The 23,082-nt window shown below is 42.7% G+C and overlaps 1 protein-coding gene across 1 annotated transcript; it reads right to left on the bottom strand.

Moving 5' to 3' along the window:
* Positions 1-802: 802 nt before the first annotated feature.
* LOC309549749 (thiosulfate sulfurtransferase/rhodanese-like domain-containing protein 3) lies at positions 803-23,013 on the bottom strand. Its single transcript, XM_082250249.1, has 4 exons — positions 22,828-23,013; positions 5,068-5,241; positions 2,827-2,986; positions 803-921 (listed from the first exon to the last, which is right to left on the bottom strand). Exons 1-4 carry the CDS (start codon positions 22,931-22,933, stop codon positions 855-857), a joined length of 507 nt encoding a protein of 168 aa, XP_082106375.1. The 5' UTR covers positions 22,934-23,013; the 3' UTR covers positions 803-854.
* Between the last annotated feature and the right edge of the window lie 69 nt (positions 23,014-23,082).

Here is a 23,082-nt window from a genome sequence, read left to right as displayed (position 1 = left end):
TGTTTGTGGCCAGGAAATGAATAGCTAGGACATGGATGCGTAGTGACCCTCCAACATTTAGTGCATGGCTACGGGAGGTTAATACTATTGTCCCCTTTCACAAACTACTTTATAAGCATAGGGGGAACCCTGCCAAGTTCGATAAGATCTGGGACAGGTGGGTGAGTTGCCCGGACACGAATGTATAGGATTGCTCAAGTTACGGTCCTTGCCACACTGGGTTCTGATTTCACACGTCCTCCTACAATTGTATCAATATTTGCTGCCGGGCATAAATGGACTGTACCTAACATACCAGCTGCATATATTCCTCACATGTTACGACAATTGTTTGAAGTGAAATGCCTGTATTGTTGTACTCAATTTATAATGTTTGCTGTTAACCGTACTGCTTTTTTTTTTATTACTATCCTATTTGTACTGCACTTGTTTTTCAATAAACTCTGTTTGAAAAAAAAAAAAATAAAAAAAAGGCATCTCCCAAGCATGTAAATTAAAGGATTTATGTTTTTCCCTAGGTGTCCTTCAAAGATGCATTTAAAAAAAATTATTTATATATATATATATATATATATATAAAAATAATACACATACACACAAGAACACAAAATATAACAAACTATCAATAATGTATTATAGTTCTTTGGTCATTCTGAGGCACAACCCAGTGTAAAAAACAGAAGAGTATTTAAGAGATAGATTCATATTTAAGAGATACATTCATATTGCACATGGCTACACATATTGAGTTTAGGCTAAATTTATGCTGTAATGCACTTATGCTGTGACATTAACAACATGTAAAAAGTAACTTAAGTCATTTTTTTACATAAACACTATAAAATAGCTGCGGCTCATTGTGTTTTTTCTGGTGCTTCATGCTTAGTCCAATCATCAAAGCCTCCTGAATAATGATGGACCCTAAAAGAGAAAAGACATTGCACGTTAGTGTAAAAAAGCACCAAGTTGTGCAACATTAATTACTTACTAGCATGGTATGTAATAAAACACATATTTGAAGCACAAATAAAATTGGACCTTGCATTAAAGCCCAAGGCAAGGTTTTAGACTATGCTTGTTACACCTATTTTTAGGGTGTAATATGGGAGCATGGTTGCATACATAATCCCTGAAACAACACCTGAACTGTGGGTCGCTTTGTTTGGCAGGAACTTGCCTTTTTCTCAATTCAGCACAACTGTGCGTGGCTCTACCAACACAGCTGTATCAGCCATTCACTGCTATTCCTCCCAGTGAATTACAAGTGTATGTTTTCCTAATATGGCAGAAGGACTATGCAATAATTCGCCAGTGATCCTTAACTCCCTCACCGCTTAGTAGTCCAGCCACACTTCCTTCAGTCCAGGTCCATAACTTTGCATGGACCGGAGGCCAGAGGAAAAGATGGCAAGAGCCTGTACATTGCACCCAAGATTTACTGATTGTGGGTGCAAGTACAACTAAAGGCTCCTGTATTATAGTCTAAAGAAGTCCCAAATCCAGTTACTATGGGAATTACAAGCCTCATAAGTAAAAAAAAAAAAAAACACCTTAAACCTCAAACATGAAAAAAGCACATCCTTCTATAGTGTGTGCTTGTCTCAATCCAGAGCACAAAGTGTAATTTCCACCCCCTGCCTTCTTCCTATGATTTCTGCATGAGTCACTTCTGATGAATTTTTCTGACACCAAGAAAAAAAATGGTAACAGGGGAGGGCACAGTCTGACAGCCTCTGCTCTGTTCCTGTGTGCTTTGCAGGGGAGAGGGAAAAAAAAAAAAAAAAAAGGGAGGGACAGCACATTGCTGTTTGTTTACCTACACAGGGCTCTCTTCGGTAATTTCTGGAGTCAATCGGCGGGTGCCGGAGACCAATCAGCGGCTGGCACTCGCTGATTGGTTAGTGCTGCAATCGCAGCACAGCCGGGGCGGCAGATCGCCTGCTAGGTATGTGATCCGGCACCATTCATTTACTTCTGTTGCTTTAAAGGGTTAATTTACACAGGGGCTCATGCCCCAGATAGCGCGAGAGCAGTTTAGGTTTTTGTACTTGCGGCGAGCTGCATGCAGGCAGTCCATATTAGTCAATCGAAATGCATTGGCAGTACGGACTCACAGACACAGCGAAGTTAAACAGATATGCAGGGATGGAAAACTGTCCCCAACACAAAGCCTGTACATTCCGTGCACTCCTCCTTGCATACCTGCCAAGCTCAGCTGTGCAAGTGAGTCTGTACAGCTGATGCGCCTTTATTCACCAATATGGTCTGTCTACACACTGCTTACTGCTTGTACAAAAACAGACACACAGCTCATCACTATCTGTGTCTGAGCGCCTGTGGGAATGAACCCAAAATATGAAGTTATACAACAAAGACTGTAATGGCACCTTTCAGTCGGTCTCTAACAGGTTAGAAAAACCTGCTGGTTGTTCATACTAGTTGTTCATACTAGAGGGCTGGGAGCCTGCCAAGATCTGCTCTCATAGAAAAACAGTGGTTGGGTTGTAAACATTGAAAATTTAGGTTGCATTTAGACGGTCGCACTGAAGCGGCTGCCAGCGAGAATCAGTAGATTGTCACCAGGGGTTTCTAAATGCTGGCACGTTGTGTGTGACCAGCAGCAGCCATCAGCTGTTAGAGTCCTACTCTGTACAAATCAATATACGATGCTGCTGCTGTTTGCATGTAACCCACTTATAATAGAGCCTCTGACTGACCCTGGTGGTCTGAGCACAGGTTCACTATAATTTCCAGATAACAGAGTCTAGTGTTCCAATTTAAATTACAAAAAAAAAACAAAAAAACCCAGACCCTCAATATGCTTACCGATTGTAGCCCAGTGTTGTTGCTACTTCTAAAGCTTTACCACTTCGAATTCCTGCCAGGCAAGAGAACACTACAGTGTTGGATTTTTCTGGAAGCTTTTTATGATATTTCACTTCAAATTCCTCTGGGGTCAGTTGTAGTGCAGCTGGTAGATCACCCACTAAATAGCAAAAGATCAGGAAATTAAGCACATGTAGAAATAAACAAAAAGTCAATTAAGACATTGGACATGTATACACATATAAAATTCATGAATGAGAACAAAACATACCTTAAATGAAAACTGATGAATTATGCAATACATAAAGACATCTTTAGTAGCCTCCTCCCACCGCATACGTTTTTATTATCTTACCTTAAAAACCCATCATTCCCTCTGGCCTTTACTATACCGTTCACCTTTCAACCTTGATTCAATTGCTTAGTTATGTCACTTTACCACTTGCTCTACCTTTAAATCATATTCTATGCAGAAGGCATCTCATGGTCTCCCATATTCAGAAATGTTTCACTATCTACAACTTACAGTAAATGCAAGTGTAAGTGCTCTTTCACACGGGCGATCCGATCAGATCCGCCTGTCAGTTTTTTTTAGGCGGATCTGATCGGATCTCAGCGGATGTCAGCGGAAACCCTATTTTTCCATCCGTTCAGTAATCGGAGCAGAGCGGATCTGATGAGAGCGGATAAGCGGTCCGCTCTCATCCGATCCCCCATAGAGGGCAGCGGGTGCTGAGACACCTCCCTCTCCGCAAGCAGAGACGGAACTGTCATCCGCCGGCTCAGCGGGGATCGCGGATGGATCCCCGCTGAGCAACACGGATCCGCCTACGGAGGCGGACCGTGTGAAAGAGCCCTAAATGCAATTTATTGGAATTTTTTGTGATATACCAACACAAAGTGGCACATAATTGTGACGTTGAAGGAAAGGGATAAATGGTTTTCACATTTTTTTTTTTTTACAAATATCTGAAAAGTGTGCATTCGTATTCACCCCCCTGAGTCAATACTTTGTAGAACCACCTTTTGCTGCAAATACGGCTGCAAATCTTTTTTGGGTAGGTCTCTACCAGCTTTGCAAATCAAGAGAGTGAAAGTTTTGCCCAATCTTCTTTGCAAAATAGCTCAAGCTCTGTCAATTGGATGGAGAGTGCCTGTACAGCAATTTTTTGCTATGGGCAACAAGAAATTTTCAGCACACTTTATACATTAGCGCCCAATGCCGATCGAATAATAACTCATTTTAGTAGTTCTAGACTGTCTGCCCAATCTAAAGAACAACCCAAGGTACTTTAGGAGCCATTTTGTTACAGGAAAACTACTGGCTGGATAATAGTGGGAGTTATGAATTTTTGTTTACAACTTCACTCACCAAGCACCAATACTAAAGCAAATGGTGGGTCCCCTGTCCGGGTATGGGAAAAGGTCTGTCATTCATTTCTAAAATAGCTACAGTAACTCTAAATTACTTGGATTATTTACTATGCTCCTGCAAATGTGATTTTGGAGCTGAGCTGTAAAAACACAGTACTGAAATTGAGTGATACCAAATTATTATTACAGCCATTTATTCTGGTTCAACATAAGGGAATTAAGCTGGATACACACTATCCAACTTTTGTGGTTAGATTTCCTTCAGATTTACCTTTTCTATGTAGTGCAAGGGCCTGCCTGATTACATACAAATTGAAAGTGTTTAGGTTTGACCTTATATTATATGGTTTTGGTAAATCTAAAGGAAAAAGTCTTCAGAAAATCTTATAGTGTGTATGGCCCTTTAGACCCAACCTATGCGAAGAAAATACCCAAAGTCAAAACTTTTTTTTTAGTTTTGGACAGAGTGGAGATGGATTAGAACACCTATTAGGTTTCTTATTGTGTCTGCATCCCCATTAAGGAGATCCACAGTATTTATCCCGTTTACTGTTCTCGCTGAAAGTGAACATAACTGAATAAATAAAAAGAAAATCCCACATTTTGGGTTGTCCCCAAAAAAGTTATATAGAAGGGGAAATCTAATAGGGACATTAGTTCTGGAAGTCGGGGCTCCCCAATGGATTCTCTTAATTTGCAGGGATTTCACCTTACTACCTGTTTTGGCAATGGGATAGGAAGTGAAAGTAAATTTCACCAATGGGACACAGCTGGCAAAAAATCCTGACAGGGGTTACAACCCTCCCTTACGCTACCAAAAATGAAAATAACAAAATGTTTTTGCCTATAGTTTGTCATATTACTTACATGGAATATTTATTGAACCTTTAATAATGCCATATTCTTTTACTTCCCAGGGTTCCCGAACATCAATAAGAACAACTCCATCATTCTTCAGCAAGTCCTTCAGCTCCTCATATTTAATAGTCAAGCCAGGACTAACAGACAAATGGCGAACCATATGCCATCTTGGGCTTAATGCTGCAAAAAAACAAATGGAAATGTTATATTATCCAAAGATACTTTTCAAATAAAATACTGAATATTACAAAATTATATAAAAAGCAAGTTTAGGAAAGGAAGGAATAGTTGTATAGTTTGCTCTGCTTATGATGTATCCTATGAAAGCATGTAGAACGGACATTACAATGCTGACTTACAGACATTTCCCCCACACCTTTGCCTCTTCATGTCAAGTATGTAATAAGAAAAACAGCTTCCCCGGGGGAAAGGTTCCCACCCCTTAGGCCTATAGGAGCTTGAGCTCACCCATCCAATGATGTCATTTCTGCCTGCGTTCCACGCTGGTTTGATTCCTGGTGGCCACAGGACGTCCAGAGGACCTACACCTGATCCCCACAACCCATGGAAGGCGTGATACTTGAAGGACAAACTCTCCCTTTCCTGCTTTGTTGAACATGTTCCCTGCTTACATCTTGTAAGTGTTTTTTATCCTTCTAGAATAAATGATTTTTAACTCTACACTTAGATGGCGCTTTCCTTCCTCTCCTCTTTATGTCAAGTATGTAATACCTTATTAAAGTGACCTCAACCTGTCAAAGAAGAGGAAATATAATTATCTTTTCAGTGGCCAGTAGTGTTGCTCCCCAGCCATCAACACTTCTGTGTGTCCAATATCTGTTCGTTCTGTCAGTCCGTATGACTATACTTAATAAGTTCTTTTTTTTTTTTTTGAAAAGTGAAGGATGCACATATTTTTGCAGGTTAAAAAAAAAAAAATGCATTCATTTTTATACTGGAGCCTGCAGAGCAATGCACCCATGATCAGCAGATCATGGGAGTAATATCAGGCTCCTGCACAGTCTTCTTCTAGCTTTGTGCTCATCTCCTCAAACAGGCTTTCAGTTACAAAGCCAGAGGAGGAATAAATTAACTAGAAGCGTTCTGAGCAGCCAATTCAAACTACAAGTATGTCGGCCGTCAATGAACGATTCAGCTGTGTGGGTGGAGCCCCACACAGCCGCAATGTTTTAAAAAAGTGATGGCGGGTGTGGGGAGAGGAGCGGGGAGCACTGGCTACAGGAGGTGAGTTACAGGTTACACCCTAAATATCAGTGTAATGTAACATGCTCTTAAAGGGGAACTTACTCTTTAAAAGGGAAGTATATCACCTCTTCTTTTATAGGCTGAACTTTATTTAGAAATGATCCTGTGGTGACAGGGTCACCTTAAATGCATCTTCGGGGAAAAAAAAAAAAGAAATTTCCAATTATTTTGTTCTATAGGGTCTCTGCTAATTTATATAATGTTTGGAGGTTCTAAGTAATTTTCTAGCGAAAAGGAAAAAAAAGTAGATTTTTACATGTAGGAGCTAAAGGGCCATACACACTATAAGATTTTCTGAAGACTTTTTCCTTCAGATTTACCTTTTCTATGTAGTGCAAGGGCCTGCCAGATTGCATACAAATTGAAAGTGTTTAGGTCTGACCTCATATTAAATGGTTTTGGTAAGTCTAAAGGAAAAGGTCTTCAGAAAATCTTATAGTGTGTATGGGCCATAAGTGTCAGAATAGGTTTGGGAAGGAGGTGGTTAAATAACAAACATGTTCTACTTACCTGCTCTGTGCAGTGGTTTTTCACAGAGCAGCCCGGATCCTCTTCTTCTTGTGTTCCCCAATAGCAAGCACACAGAAGGAAGGTTTTACCTTCACACATAGAAAGCACGAAGATAAAAAAAACCTTCAACCTTTACAAATACTAACCTTCACACAGTGCCTCCCAGCTACCATAATGCTCCCCAACCTCCTGCGTTGTTTGTTTCTTTATAAAGTGCATTTTTGAAGCAACACCATTCATTTGAAGGAGCCTCCCTCTGCTCCACATTTTTGTGTTGTGCGTTTTTGCATGTTAAAAACACACAACTTCTACCCGCATTTGTTGTGCAATTAGGAAATTTCAATAATCAAAGCAAGGATCAATCCAAGGAAGGAAGGAAGGAAGGAAGGAAGGAAGGGAGAGAAGGAAGGAAGGAAGGAAGGAAGGGAGAGAAGGAAGGAAGGAAGGAAGGAAGGGAGAGAAGGAAGGAAGGAAGGAAGGAAGGGAGAGAAGGAAGGAAGGAAGGAAGGAAGGAAGGAAGGAAGGAAGGAAGGAAGGAAGGAAGGAAGGAAGGGAGAGAAGGAAGGAAGGAAGGAAGGAAGGGAGAGAAGGAAGGAAGGAAGGGAGAGAGGGAAGGAAGGAAGGGAGAGAGGGAAGGAAGGAAGGGAGAGAGGGAAGGAAGGAAGGGAGAGAGGGAAGGAAGGAAGGGAGAGAGGGAAGGAAGGAAGGGAGAGAGGGAAGGAAGGAAGGAAGGAAGGAAGGGAGAGAAGGGAAGGAAGGGAGAGAAGGGAAGGAAGGAAGGAAGGAAGGAAGGGAGAGAAGGGAAGGAAGGAAGGAAGGGAGAGAAGGGAAGGAAGGAAGAGAAGGAAGGAAGAGAAGGAAGGGAGAGAAGGAAGGGAGAGAAGGAAGGGAGAGAAGGAAGGGAGAGAAGGAAGGGAGAGAAGGAAGGGAAAAAGGGAAAAAAAAAAAAAAAAAAAAATATATAATATATATATATATATATATATATATATATATATATATATATATATATATATATATATATATATATATATATATATATATATATATATATATATATATATATATATATATATATATATATATATATATATATATATATATATATATATATCCATATCCATATCCAAGGAGGGAAGGAGAGAAGGAAGGATCGATCCAAGAAGGGAGGGAAGGAAAAAAAAAGGAAGGATTGATCCAAGGAAGGAAGGATCGAAAAAAAAAAAAATATATTGAATCCATCAAAGTTGTATAGGAATGCTTATCTATGCTAATGTGACTTCTGTGGGAAAACATAAGTCTTTGGGGCTGAAATTGCACTGAAGTCCACCAGGAACCTTTTCCAAATTTCGCACTGTGCTGAGTGGATTAGAAGGGCACCACTGAATATAATGTGATTTCCCTTGTCATGCTATTCTGTGAACCCGGCTTAACCACTTTACGACCGCGCGCGGTAATACTACTGCGGCAGTGCGGCACGATACCGTCCAGCCACGTAGTATTAACACCATGCGCGATCGCGGCTCCAGAGCGCGCTCCCGCGCGCCGCGGGTCCCGATACCGATCGCATTCGGTAGGGAACCGATCAATCACCAGATACTGACCAATGATTTTTGGTCAGTGTCTGGAGATCGGTCCCCACCAATGACAATCTGTCCCCTGTCTGTGTAATGTAAACACAGACAGGGGAAGTGATGTCACTGTCCTTCCTGGAGTCCTTTCGGTTCCAGGAGAGAGACAGAGACACACCAAAAACGTGAGTTTCCACCAACACTACACTGACACACCTCACATAGGCACATTTAACCCCTTCATCACCTCTGATCACCCCCTGATCACCCCCAAAACCCCTCACAGTGAACACTATATACAGTGGTATACAGATATTTTACTGATCACTGTATAAGTGTCACTTGTGAGCGTAGTTTGCGCCTGCGTTAGGCCCAAATAGGGTTAGGGTACCCGCCACCTATCCCCTAATAAAGTTTTAACCCCTTGATCAGCCCCAGTTAACCCCTTCACTACCTATTACTCTGTGCACTAAATGCAGTATATAGGTAAATACTGATCACTGTATTTAGTGTCACTAGTGACCCTAATTTGCGCTTGTGCTAAGCCCAGATAGGGTTAGGGCACCCGCCACCTATTCCCTAATAAACTTTTAACCCCTTGATCTTCCCCAGTTAACCCCTTCACTCCATATAAAACAGTGCACTAATATATACAGTATATCAGATAACTACTGATCACTGTATTTAGTGTCACTTGTGACCCTAATTTGCGCTTGCGCTAAGCCCAGATAGGGTTAGGGCACCCGCCACCTATTCCCTAATAAACTTTTAACCCCTTGATCTTCCCCAGTTAACCCCTTCACTCCATATAAAACAGTGCACTAATATATACAGTATATCAGATAACTACTGATCACTGTATTTAGTGTCACTGGTGACCCTAATTTGCGCTTGCGCTAGGCCCAAATAGGTTTAGGCCACCCGCCATCTATCCTCTATAAAGGTTTAACCCCTTGATCTCCCCCAGTTTAACCCCTTCACTTCCCTGTCACAGTGTTCACTATATACAGTGATTACCGATCACTGTATTAGCGTCACGGGTGACACAACTTAGGCTAGCTAGTTAGCGTCAGGGTCCCACTACACCACCGTTACTTAGCGTCAGTTAGAGTCAAGTACACTAACACACACACACAACCGTTACTAGTATAGTGTTTGAACAATATCTGATCTGATCAGAACTATACTAGCGTCCTCATAATTTAGTGTTCCCCAAACGCAGTGTTTCCACAATCAGCACGGATTCCTGCTAGCACCTGCGTTTAGCCCCCTTGCCCAGACTACCTTACCCAGGCAAGTGTAGTAATCAATAGATTACTGACACTTCCAAAAAACACATCACACAAAACCGCTGCGTTAGCAGAGTCAGGCCTGATCTCTGTTAGCACTAGCAGTTTTTCTTTGTAGCGACCAAATAGTCCTCGACAACCAGGTGCTTTTATTACCTAGTAGTCGCACTACTGTACCGGTAAATTTAGTTACTAAAATGACAAAACGTTGGTACAGTGGTGAAGAGGTCTACGAAATGCTGACCACGGCACGTGAGAGCGATGGGGAAGCCTCACTGTCAGAATCAGGGTCAGTATACGAACCAGATGACAGCAGCGGCTCCCTGACAGATAGCTCCGACAGAGGGGTCCCTGCTAGGGTCAGGCGTACCCGACCCCATTCTGGAGTTGTTGACTTGCAAGAACTGAAGGTTTCTCGTATGCAGCAGAGTGCCAGTACTAGTGCCGCTCACACTTCTCGTGAACTGGCAAGCACGAGCGGCCTAGTACACCCTGGACCTTCAACCAGCACTGCAGTATCACCTGGTGACGTGGCCAGTCACCTGAGTGCAGTTGAAGCTGGTGCGGTGGCTAGCACGAGTAGTGGCCCGCAGCCACCGCGTATCCGAAGACAGGCCCGTAGAGCCCATAGTGTCCTCCCTGAAGCGCTGGCATATCCTAATTGGCAGCCCACAGATTCCACAGCGCCAGTACTTCCCCCCATTCACCGCCCAACCCGGAATCCAAGTGGAAACAGCTGGTTTTAATCCCATAAACTTTTTTGAGCTGTTTTTCACTGAAGATCTTTTCAGATCTATTGTGGACCAATCAAATTTGTACGCTCAACAATTCATCGCCGCCAACCCAAATTCACCCCTTGCCAGACCATTCACCTGGAATCCTATTACGATTCAGGAGTTTAAAACCTATCTGGGCCTTTCCTTCAACACGGGCATTACAAGAAAGAATGAATTGCGGTTATATTGGTCCACTGACCCAATTCATCAAATGTACGTGTTCTCTGCTGCTATGTCCAGGACTCGATACGAACAAATATTTCGGTTCATGCATTTCAACGACAATGAACTCTGTCGTCCTCGGGGAGACCCTGAATATGATCGGCTCCACAAAATTCGGCCCCTCATAGACCACTTCAATCAGCGGTTCGCAGCCTTGTTTACCCCCCAACAAGATGTCTGCGTTGACGAGTCCCTGATTAAGTTTACTGGTCGCCTTGCTATCAAACAGTACCTCCCCAGCAAGCGTGCCAGATACGGGGTCAAGTTGTATAAGCTTTGTGACAGGGCCACAGGTTATACAGTTCATTTCCGTGTCTATGAGGGAAAAAATAGCACTGTGGAGCCCCCCCCCCGACTGCCCAGGCTACATAGGGAGCAGCGGCAAGATAGTTTGGGACTTGGTGTCACCCTTATTCGGAAAGGGGTACCACTTGTACGTGGAAAAATTTCTATTCAAGCGTGCCACTTTTTAGACACCTCTAGCAATTGCAAATTGGCGCTTGTGGCACCGTGCGATCTAATCGCCGGGGCTTCCCCCAACGGCTAGTGAATGCCCCACTGAGCTCGGGGGAGAGAGCCTGCTTGGAGGTGCGATGAATTGCTTGCAGTGAAGTGGAGGGACAAACGAAACGTTTACGTGCTGTCCTCCATTCACCCAGACACGGCAGTCCAAATTACTACGGTCACCGGTGTTGTTGTTGAGAAACCCCTCTGTGTCCACGACTATAACCGTAAAATGGGAGGGGTGGACTTCAACGACCAGATGATGGGACCGTACTTAATTGCCCGTAAGGCCAGACGCTGGTACAAAAAAGTGTCTGTATACCTATTTCAATTGGCTGTTTACAACGCTTTTGTCTTATACAAAGCCTCTGCTGGAACATTATCCTTCTTTCAATTCCAAGAAGAGATAATCAGAGCCCTTCTGTATTCAGCTGGTGCTCCTGCCCAACTTCCCCAACCAGATGCAGTGCGCTGGCTGCATGCGAGGCATTTTCCGCAATTCCTCCCGAGTACCCCTAACAAACAATACCCCCAAAAAAGATGCCGTGTCTGCAGCAAGCGCGGATTTAGGCGTGACACCCGGAATTATTGTCCCGACTGTCCTGACCGACCTGGTCTTTGCCACGGTGACTGTTTCCGTCGCTACCACACACTAGTGGATTATTAGCGTAGGGTACAGCACGGCACAGTTTAGGGCACATTTACACAGGGTCTCAAAAGATGTTCGATGGCTATCGTCATTTTGAGAGACCCGAACCTGGAACCTGGAACTCGACGTTTGAAGAAAAAAAAAAAAAAATACATAAAAGCCAAAAATAGTTGTCGTCTCAGTCATTTTTTATGTTCTTCTACACTTCCTATGTACTTTTAATGTACTTTGTTTGTTTTTCATTCTTTTGTGACCTGTTTCTCTTGCAGGTACTCGTCGGCTACCACGCATTGATTTCATATATTCTGACACAAACAGTGTTTGCGCTCAGCATACATGGATACCTTTGCTGATAGCAGCTGTGGTGATTTTCTGATTTCAGCACTGCAGTTAAAATCCTATTTTGGTATACGTGGATAGTACCGTGTATACCCATCATTAAATTCAGTGGGTGGTTGTTTGGGCGGTTAATGATGAGAATCAGAAAAATTTTGTTGTGTCAGTCATTTTATATGTCCTACTCTTCCTAATGTACTTTTTTTAATGTACTTTTTTTTTTCATTCTTTTGTGACCTGTTTCTCTTGCAGGTACTCGTCGGCTACCATGCATTGATTTTATATATTCTGACACAAACAGCGTTTGCGCTCAGCATATATGGATACCTTTGCTGATACCAGCTGTGGTGATTTTCTGATTTCAGCACTGCAGTTAAAATCCTATTTTGGTATACGTGGATAGTGTCGTGTATATCCATCATTAAATTCAGTGGGTGGTTGTTTGGGCGGTTAATGATGAGTAATAATACGCATTATTCCTGTGCTGATTTCTGATAGGTTCTCTTTTTTTTCGTTCAGCCCACAGGCTGCATGAAAAAAAAAAACCTATATGCCAAACAAAGACCAGCAATGTACTGGTACGTTGCTGGACTTTGAGTGGTTATACCAGGATGATGCCTGCAGATTTAGGCATCATCTTGGTATCGTTTTTTACAGCAAGCGGTCGGCTTACATGTAAAAGCAATCCTAGCGGATAATTGGCCGCTAGACTGCTTTTACATGCAGTGGGAGGGGACTCCCCCCCCCCCTCCTGCCGCCTTCCGCTGCCTTCCACGTTTTTTCTCGGGCTCTCCTGTCCCACCGGTTAACCCGAGAGTGCAGCCGGTGGTTCAATTATCTAACCATAGAGCTGATTGGAGATGAGAATGGCTCCAATCATCTCTATGGCCTAAGATGCCGGAGGCTACGAGCATTTCATGACTTCTGTTTCGCCAGAAATAAACAGCGCCATTGGGAAATTGGGAAACTATTTTATCACACCAATTTTGGTATGGTCAGATGCGTTAAGGTCAGAGGAAAGATCTAGAGTCTAAAAGACCCCAATTTTTTTTAAAAAGAGTACCTGTCACTACAGATTGCTATCATAGAGGAAATTTAAATTCACCGTGATAACAATAAAAATGATTAAAGAAAAAAAAAAATGAAAGAAAAGGTGTCAAAATAACATAAGAAAGCAAATTAAAAAAAAAAAAATCAAGCCCCCCTGTCCCCCCGTGCTTGCGCGCAAATGCGCGCACAAGCGTTGGTCTAGTGTCATATGTAAACCGCAATTTCAGCATGCATGTGAGGTATCGCCGTGAACGCCAGGTCGAGGGCAGTAATTCTTGTGGTAGACCTCCTCTGTAAGTCCAAAGTGGTAACCTGTAAAGACTTTTAAAGGCTTTTAAAACCGTACGTAGTTTGTTGCCGCGGCACGGGCGTGCGCAATTTTTAAAGCATGTCATGTTAGGTGTCTATGAACTCGGCATAAGATCATCTTTTAAATTTTACCAAACAATTTGGAATTATATAGTGTATTTCTGCATTAAAAATAAAAAAAGTGTTTTTTTTTTTTACGCAAAAATTGCGTTTGGAAAATGTGTGCGCAAATACCGTGTAACAAAAAAAATTGCAACATCCACCATTTTGTTCTGTAGGGCCTCTGCTTTAAAAAAATATATAATGTTTGGGGGTTCAAAGTAATTTTCTTGTGAAAAAAAAATATTTTTTCATGTAAACAAAAACTCACAGAAAAGGCTTGGTTTTCAAGTGGTTAGAAGAGTGGGTGATGTGTTGCTAAAATTGAGCATAAAATGCCAGGACTGTTCAAACACCCCCCAAATTACCCCTTTTTGGAAAGTAGACACCCAAAGCTATTTGCTGAGAGGCATATTGAGTCCATGGAGTATTTTATATTTTGCCCTAAGTTTCAGGAAAATGACAATTTGTTTTTTTTTTTTTTACACAAAGTTGTCACTAAATAATATATTGCTCACGCATGCCATGGGTATATGTGAAATGACACCCCAAAATACATTCTGCTGCTTCTCCGGAGTACAGGGATACCCCATGTGTGAGACTTTTTGTCAGTCTAGCCGCGTACAGGACCCGGAAAACCAATCCGCACCTTCTGGCTTTCTAAGGGCGTAAATTGTTGATCTCACTCCTTACTACCTATCACACTTTTGAAGGCCATGAAATGCCAAAATGGCACAAAACCCCCCCAAATGACCCCATTTTGCAAAGTAGACACTCCAAGCTATTAGATGAGAGGCATGATGAGTCCATGGAATATGTTATATTTTGCCACAAGTTTCAGGAAAATTATTATTATTTTTTTTTTTAATTTTTTTTTTTTTTTACACAAAGTTGTCAGTAAATGATATAATGCTCACACATGCCATGGGTATATGTGAAATGACACCCCAAAATACATTCTGCTGCTTCTCCTGAGTACAAGGATACCCCATGTGTGAGACTTTTTTGCAGTCTAGCCGCGTACAGGACCCGGAAAACCACTCCCCACCTTCAGGCTTTCTAAGGGCGTAAATTGTTGATCTCACTCCTTACTACCTATCACACTTTTGAAGGCCATGAAACGCCAAGATGGCACAAAACCCCCCCAAATGACCCCATTTTGCAAAGTAGACACTCCAATCTATTTGCTGAGAGGCATGGTGAGTATTTTGCATGTCTCATTTTTTTTGGAGAATGAAGAAAAAACAGGAAAATGCATTTTTTTTCCTCTTTTTTCAATTTCCAAAACTTTGTGACAAAAAGTGAGATCTGCAAAACACCCAACATGCCTCTCTGCAAATAGCTTAGGGTGTCTACTTTCCGAAAAGGGGTCATTTGGGGGGGGGGGGGGTTGTGCTGTCTTGGCATTTCATGGCCTCCGAAACTGTGATAGGTAGTCAGGAGTGAAATCAACAATTTACGCCCTTGGAAAGCCTGAAAGTGGGGGTTGGCTTTCGAGGACCTGTACTCGGCTAGACTGCAAAAAAGTCTCACACATGTGGTATCCCTGTACTCAGGAGAAGCAGCAGAATGTATTTTGGGGTGTCATTTCACATATACCCATGGCATGTGTGAGCAATATATCATTTAGTGACAACTTTGTGTAAAAAAAAAAAAAAAAAAAAATAATAATAATAATATATTTCCCGGAACTTGTGGCAAAATATAAAATATTCCATGGACTCACCATGCCTCTCAGCAAATAGCTTGGGGTGTCTACTTTGCAAAATGGGGTCATTTGGGGGGGTTTTGTGCTATCTTGAAATTTCAGGGCCTCCGAAACTGTGATGGGTAGTGAGGAGTAAAATCTAAAATTTACGCCATTAGAAAACCTAAAGATGGAGATTGATTTTCGGGGTCCCGTACACAGCTAGGCTCCCAAAAAGTCTCACATATGTGGTATCCCTGTACTCAGGAGAAGCAGCAGAATATATTTTGGGGTGTAATTACACATATACCCATGGCATGTGTGAGAAATTTATCTTTTAGTGACAACTTTGTGTTAAAAAAAAAAACATTTTTTTTTTTTTTAATTCATTTTTCAAACACCTGTGACAAAAAAACTTAAATATTCAATGAGCTCAACATGCCTCTCAGAACATTCCTTAGGATGTCTACTTTCCAAAAAGTGGTAATTTGGGGGGGTCTTGTACTGCCCTGCCATTTTAGCACTTCATGAAATGAGATAGGCAGTCAGAAATTAAAGCTGCGTAAAATTTCAGTATTTACACCATAGTTTGTAGACGCTATAACTATTGCGCAAACCAATAAAAATACGCTCATTGAATTTTTTTTTGTCAAAGACATGTAGCTAAATATATTTTGGCCAAAAAAAATGACATAAATTGAGTATATTGGATATTTTTTAAAAGACAAATTTGAAAATGTCATTTTTTTGCAAAATTTTCGCTCTTTTTTTATTAATATCGCAAAAAATAAAAAGCGCAGAGGTGATCAAATACCACCAAAAGAAAGCTCTGTTTGTGGGAAAAAAAGGACGTAAATTTAGTTTGGGTACCACATTGCATGACCGCACAATTGTCAGTTAAAGTCGCATAGTGCCGAAGCACAAAAAGTGGTCTGGACGGAAGACAGCAAAATACTCCGGTGGTAAAGTGGTTAAGGACTACCCATAGGTGTGTTGCATTTTTTTTTTTTATGTGTTTTTCATGCGGTTTACATTAATTTCAATGGAGGGATGCGTTTTTGGTGCCATTTTATTCCCAGACCAAAAATGCAGCAAGCAGGATTTTTTTAGGCTCCATTCACACTTGTGTGATTTGTCATGCAAATTTGGACATCAATGTCACATGACAAGTCCCAGCCCATTCTTTTCAATAACACCAGTTCTAGTTGACGTGGCCTAAAGTCACAATGACTTTGAAAAGGTGTCTGCACTACTTTGGTGCGACTTTTGATAGAACGAAAGTGGCGCTCCAAAAGTTGTACTGGAAATCGTGTGTCTTTGGAGCCACGCTAATGTGATTGGAGCCTTAGTAGCAATAGACCAGTGTGAAGATCTATATAGATTTTAAAGGGATGCAATTTTCTTCTACTTTCTTTAAAGTGTTACTAAACCCACAAAAAAAAAAAAAAAAAAAAAAGTCAGTCTATTTCCAGTAAAGCATGCTTGCTATACTCACTTTGAAACATAAGGGGTTAATCCTCTGCATTGTGTAAAAAGGCTGTTTGATCCAGTCTTCTCTGAGCCTCCCCTTCTTCCACAGTCCCCAATCCATCTCCTGAAGGTACAGAGCATTTGGACTCATTCTGCACATGCTCAGTTTGGTTTGTATTGCTAGAGAGTTTTTTTTTTTCTTGGGAGTGTTCATGTGATCACCAAAAGGCCAATCAGCACCATCCAGAAAGAGGGTCAGGGGTCCCGTAGCCTCATAGGACAGTCAAAGTAGAACGAAAACTCCTCCTACCAGCTTTAACCAGACACTGATAGAAGTCACAAGACTGCTATATACTGCTGATGAGAAAAGGCATTTATCAGTTTATATATACTAATAATTGTATTTCCATGTTCTGTGTAGTGTGGGAGACCAGATATAGTAAATGCAGGGTCCTGGGTTAAGTAACCCTTTAACTGAACAAAAACGGATCAGTGTGAAAGCAGCCTTAAGCCTAGTACATATGGGCTGAATGTTGGGCGACATTGGCTGGTTCAATAGAAACCTGCTGACATTGAGCCTGTGTGTACTGCTACCAGGCCAGCTTCTGTCAAAGATGCATGACTGGAGTGTCCGGGCGCGGGGGGGGGGGAATCATCCCCCTGTCAGACCACAATAATTTAGCAAGGGAGATTGCTGTACTAACATTGGATTGTTAGTACAGTGGCTTTGACCTGAGCGGTCAGTTTTTTTTTCCCCTTTTACTAAAGGGAAGGCATAGATCCATGTCCATGCTTTGCAGGAATACAGAATCAGGGTCTTCCGTACTGAGAGCGGTGATCTGCCTTGTTTACATAGGCAAACGCTGTTCTTCCTGTGTACAGAATGATAAGCAGGACCCGCTAATCGGCTCCAATACCCAGAAATGCAGGATCACATATATACACAAGACTGCCCTGTAGCAGATTTACTGCTACAGGGCGGTCGGCAACTTGGTAAGATCATCAGCATTATGATAACTCACAGGCAGCAGGCACTCTACCATGGCTCGGTCACTTTGTGTCACAGGACATGGCTGGTTATTGGTCATAAGGTAACAAAATCAGCAACCATGTCATGTGACACACTCACTATGACAGTGTAATGCCAGCCAGAGCCATGACAGAGTGCCTGCGAGTTATAATACCATCCATGATGCCAAAGAGACAGACACCCCAAAGCACACCTGTGTTGAAGCCTTGAAGGCACTGGCAGCCCCACGATGGGATCCGCTTCCCCTCTGATCCTGCTGCTGGACACTGTCAGTTGAGCTCAGCTGCCTCTCTCTGCCTGTCCCCACCACCGCCTGCCTGACAGCCTCTTAAGTCAAACTCTTCGGGCCCCGGCTTTTACTGGGTGGGGAACCGGGAAAGGCAAGGGGATAAGCAGGCAGGGAGCTGGCCAGGACATGAGCCAATGCAGAACATGCGATAGGGAGCAGAATGGGCATGCGCCCAAATTTGAAGAAACAGTCCCTCCGCTCCGACCAGCACATGATCATCAGAAAGGGGCACAGATAATTGTAAAAATATAACCCCCTAAGCTAGTAGGAGCAGCGGAGCGGGGGGGTGTAGAATTCAGATTTTTTTTTTTTAGTATTCTTTTTTGTTTATAGTGCAAAAAATAAAAAATTACAGAGGTGTTTAAATACCACCAAAAGTAAAGGACATCAATTTTATTTGGGTACAGTGTCACACGACAATTGTCAGTTAAAGAAACGCAGTGCCAGATTGCAAAAAACTAATTGCAAAAGGGCCTGGTCATTAAGAGGGGTAAATCCTTCTAGGGCTAAAGTGGTTAAAATTGCCCTGTTCAAATCCAATCCGTGGAAAGTGTCCTCAGTCTGGGGACTGTCCCCAGAAACGTCTGGTCACCCTATCTTAAATGCTCATAAAGTCTTGTCAGATGTGATCCACTAGGAGCATTTTTGTGCCCTCAGGCTGCATTCACACCTGAGCGTAGAGTCTGAGCGTTTTTATGCGTGACTTGTGCGTGGGAGTTCTGGCGTCTTTTTTATTAGCCAATAGAGAAAACTATCATCTGTTGCTAGGCATTTCAGCTTTTCCATCAGCTTCTTATTTATTATTAATTATTTTTTTTTCATTAGGGTAAGGCGTTAGAATTAAGGTTAGGTTAGGATTATATATTATTTTATTTGTTTTGTTGGGGTGTTACTACTACTACTACTACTGATAAATGATTAAATTTAAAAAGAAAAAAAAAAATTATACACAAATAAAAATAATCATAAAGAATAATAAATGCATTAAATGAGTACAAAGTAATAATAAATAAATAAACCCCTAATCAACCTAACCCTAACACAAAATAAATAAATACATTATTTCACTTAAGTGCCGGTTCACACTGAAGCGGCACGACTTCGGGGGCGACCTGTGAAGTCGCGGCACGACTTGCACGGACTTCACAGAAGGAAAGCCTATGCAAGTCGCTCCAGGTCACCCCGAAGTAGTACAGGAACCTTTTTCTAAGTCGGAGCGACTTGTGTCGCTCCTATTAGAACCGTTCCTGTACCACACAATGGTGCGCGACTTGTCAGGCTGACCAAGTCGCACTAGTGTGTACTTTTATGAACGGGTGAATTTTTTTCTCTGTTGGCTTCTCTACAGTTCTCCGGGGAAAATGATCACATCTGGCACCCTTTTTATGAATCGGAGAACTTCAGTTCGCCCAGGGTGATCAGAGGAGAACGGTTTTCTCGGAGATCTGTGTAGAAGTCAATGGGGCGCCTGTAATCTCGTGAGACAAAGCGAGATTACCGTAGTATGAAAATCTCTGGCGCGCTTTAACAAGCAGTGATAAATTATCACTGCTGAGTACACAAGGTTAATAAATAATAGTCCCCTTACATAAATATATAATATTATATATATATATATATATATATATACACATACACACACACACACACACACTGAATACACACACACATACATTCTATATATATATACACATTAAATATATATCTACATGTATGTGTGTATATATATATATATATATATATATATATATATATATATATATATACATACATACATACATACATACATACATACATACATACATACACACACACACACACACGTATATATATATATACATAAATATGGCAGGGGGACATGATTACTGTGTTGGGGGGTCTGAACAAGGAAGAAGGAAGTCGATAATCTTCCTTTTTCCCCCTCAGTTCTCCCCCGATTCTGTCTTCACTCCCCGCTTCACAAGCTCCAGGCTGGTGAATCCGGGAGTGTGAATTCTGACCCAGATCGCCAGTGAAGTGCGGAGATCGCAGCTTCATAGCCTGGCCATTTCTGTGTCAGTCAATGACAGATTCCCGTGTGAAGAGATGATCAGCGAAGAACATGTTCTCCCCCGATCATTTCTGTTTCATAAACTGAGAATGATCGGAAATGAGCTGTGATCAGCAGGATCACTGGTCATCTCCGTTTCATAAAAGGACACCTTAAAGCGGAGTTCCAGCCATTTACTCACCTGTCCAACGGTCCAGCGATGCGGCCGCCGGAAGCCTCGATCCTCTCCCTCGGCGCCGGCATCACTGCTGTGGGCACCCGGCTGTTACAGTTTGCGGCTTCACAGCCGGGTACCCACTGCGCATGCGCGAGTCGCGCTGCGCGCCGTGATTGGCCGGCAATCTTCTGGGACCTCTGACGTGTCCCAGAAGATTGCAGGGAGGGAGGGGGAGAGGAGAACTTCCGCTCAGGGCGCCGCGGCGCTCCGAGCGGAAGTGGGAGCGGGTACCTGTCAAAACTAGGTACCCGCTCCCCCCCCCAAAAAATGACATGCCAAATGTGGCATGTCGGGGGGTCAGGACTCCCTAAAGCGGAAGTTCCACTTTTGGGTGGAACTCCGCTTTAATGTCTAGAGGAAAACAGATTTTGTCTCTAAATACGGAAAGGTTTATTCACCGTAAGAGCTGTGAAAATGTGGAATAGACTCCCTCCAGAGGTGATTCTGTCCAGCTCACTAGATTGCTTTATAAAAAGGCCTGGATTTTTTCATGGGTGTACATAATATAACTGGGTACTAAAATTTATAGGTAAAGTTGATCCAGGGAATATCTGATTGCCTCTCAGGGGATCAGGAAGGAATTGTTTTCCCTGCTGTAGCAAATTGGATCATGCTTTACTGGGCTTTTCTCCTTCCTCTGGATCATCTGTGGGTATAGGATTGTGTATATGGGATTGTATGGTTAGGTATTCATTACTGTTTTTTTTTTGCTTTGTTTTTTATTGGTTGAGCCAGATGGACTTGTGTCTTTTTTCAACCTGACTAACTATGTAATTATTATTCTAGTAATAGGAATTTATTTTTTTTAGGGTTAGGGGTTTCTGTATTATTTCTTTATTAACCACTTCCTGCCTGCCCTTTAATAGATTGAGGGCGGGAATGTGGTTGTATTATCCTGACCGGACGTCATATGACGGCGGCAGGATAATACAGCTCTGCGCGCCCCCCGGGCTGACGTAGCTCTTTACCATGTGACCAGCCATGTCCAATCACAGCTGGTCACATAGTAAACAGGAACAGCCGTTGATCGGCTTTCCTTAGTTCGTGCCTGACAGGCACGAGTAAAGGAGCGCCGATCGGCGGCTCCTCTGACAGGGGGGGGGGGGGTCGGCACTGGTAATCAGATCATTGATTACCAGTGCAGACCCTCGGGGGGGTGCCACTAGAACCACCATGGATGCCCACCCATGACCCCAGGGATGCCCACTATGGCCACCAGGGATGGCAATCAGGGCTCAGGGAGCCCCCCTTTGCCCTCCCCATCAGTGCTGCCCACCAGTGCCATCCCTATCAGTGCTGCCCACCAGTGCCCATCATTGCCATCTTTCAGTGTCGCCCACCAGTGCCCATTATTGACCACCAGTGCCGCCTATCAGTGCCCACCAGTGCCGCCTATCAGTGCCACCTATCAGTGCCGCCTATCAGTGCCCACCAATGCTGCATATCTGTGCTACCTATCAGTGCCGCCTATCAGTGCCACATATCAGTGCCTCCTCATCAGTGCAGTCTCATCAGTGCAGGAAAAAAAAAAAAAACGTATTTATTTACAAAATTGTATAACATAAACAAAAACCTTTTTTTTTTTTTTCAAACTTTTCGGTCTTTTTTTATTTGTTTAGCAAAAAGGAAAAAACCCAGAGGTGATCAAATACCACCAAAAGAAAGCTCTATTTGTGGGGGGGGGGGGGGGAATGACATAAATTTGGTGTAGGTACAGTGTTGCATGACCGCGCAATTGTCATTCAAAATGCAACAGCGCTAAAAGGGGAAAATTGGCCTGGGCAGGAAGGGAGGAAAGTGCCCAGTATTGAAGTGAAGTGGTTAAAAATAAAATTTTTAAAGAATTGTTTTCAGGTTAGGGGTTAACTTATTATTTATTACATATTATTCATTTATTTTGATGATTTTTGTAAATTTTTGTATTTTACATTTATTCATATATTACTATTTTTTTTTTCCCCCTTTTCTCATTTGAGCAGAAAACCACACAAACGTGCACAGAAACACGCAAATGATGCATTCCATTCAGGCTATGTTCACATGTGGTCGTAGCGGATCACAGGCAGAATCACCGCAATTCTGCCCGCGATCCGGAATCATGCCCGTGATTTGCAATAATACCCCAAACGCTGTGCGATGTTGCCGCGAATCGCAGGAACATTGCACAAACAGAATCACATGGGCGTCATGCGATTCTGTTGAATAAAAATGCACCAAAACGCTCAAATCTGCCCGATTCAAGCTACAAAAAAAAAAAAAAAAAAAGTTCCAGAACTTTTTTTGAGTTTTCAGGCGTTTGGCATCAGGTGACTTGGAGTGGAGATATGAATATTGATTTTTCCAGTGTTTTGGAGCTTCGAAGTGTGAATGTGGCCTTATTGGTGGAAAGCAGAGTCCCTCTATGCAGGGAAGGCAGCCCTCCATCATGCAGTGTATAGTCACCTTGGTGGTGTACCCGGATCCCTCCATGCATGGCTCCCCCATAGCCGACATACTGAGCACACACCGTCCTCACTGAGACACACAGCCGACCCAACCACAGCGACATTGCACCGGTCCCCAGGGTCACCTCTCACACAGCACCGGAAATCTCCTCCTATATACAGTAAGGGAGGGAGGGGAGAGCTCTCCGGAAATGACTCGGTCACTCGTCCCCACACAGCGGAGAGCAGTGCACGGCGCCGTATTGATATGTCT

This window comes from Pelophylax lessonae, assembly GCF_965119305.1.
Source record: "Pelophylax lessonae genome assembly, chromosome: 3".
NCBI lineage: Eukaryota > Metazoa > Chordata > Amphibia > Anura > Ranidae > Pelophylax > Pelophylax lessonae.
Note: the sequence above shows the minus strand (reverse complement) of the source record. Positions and strands in the feature narration are given on the sequence as shown.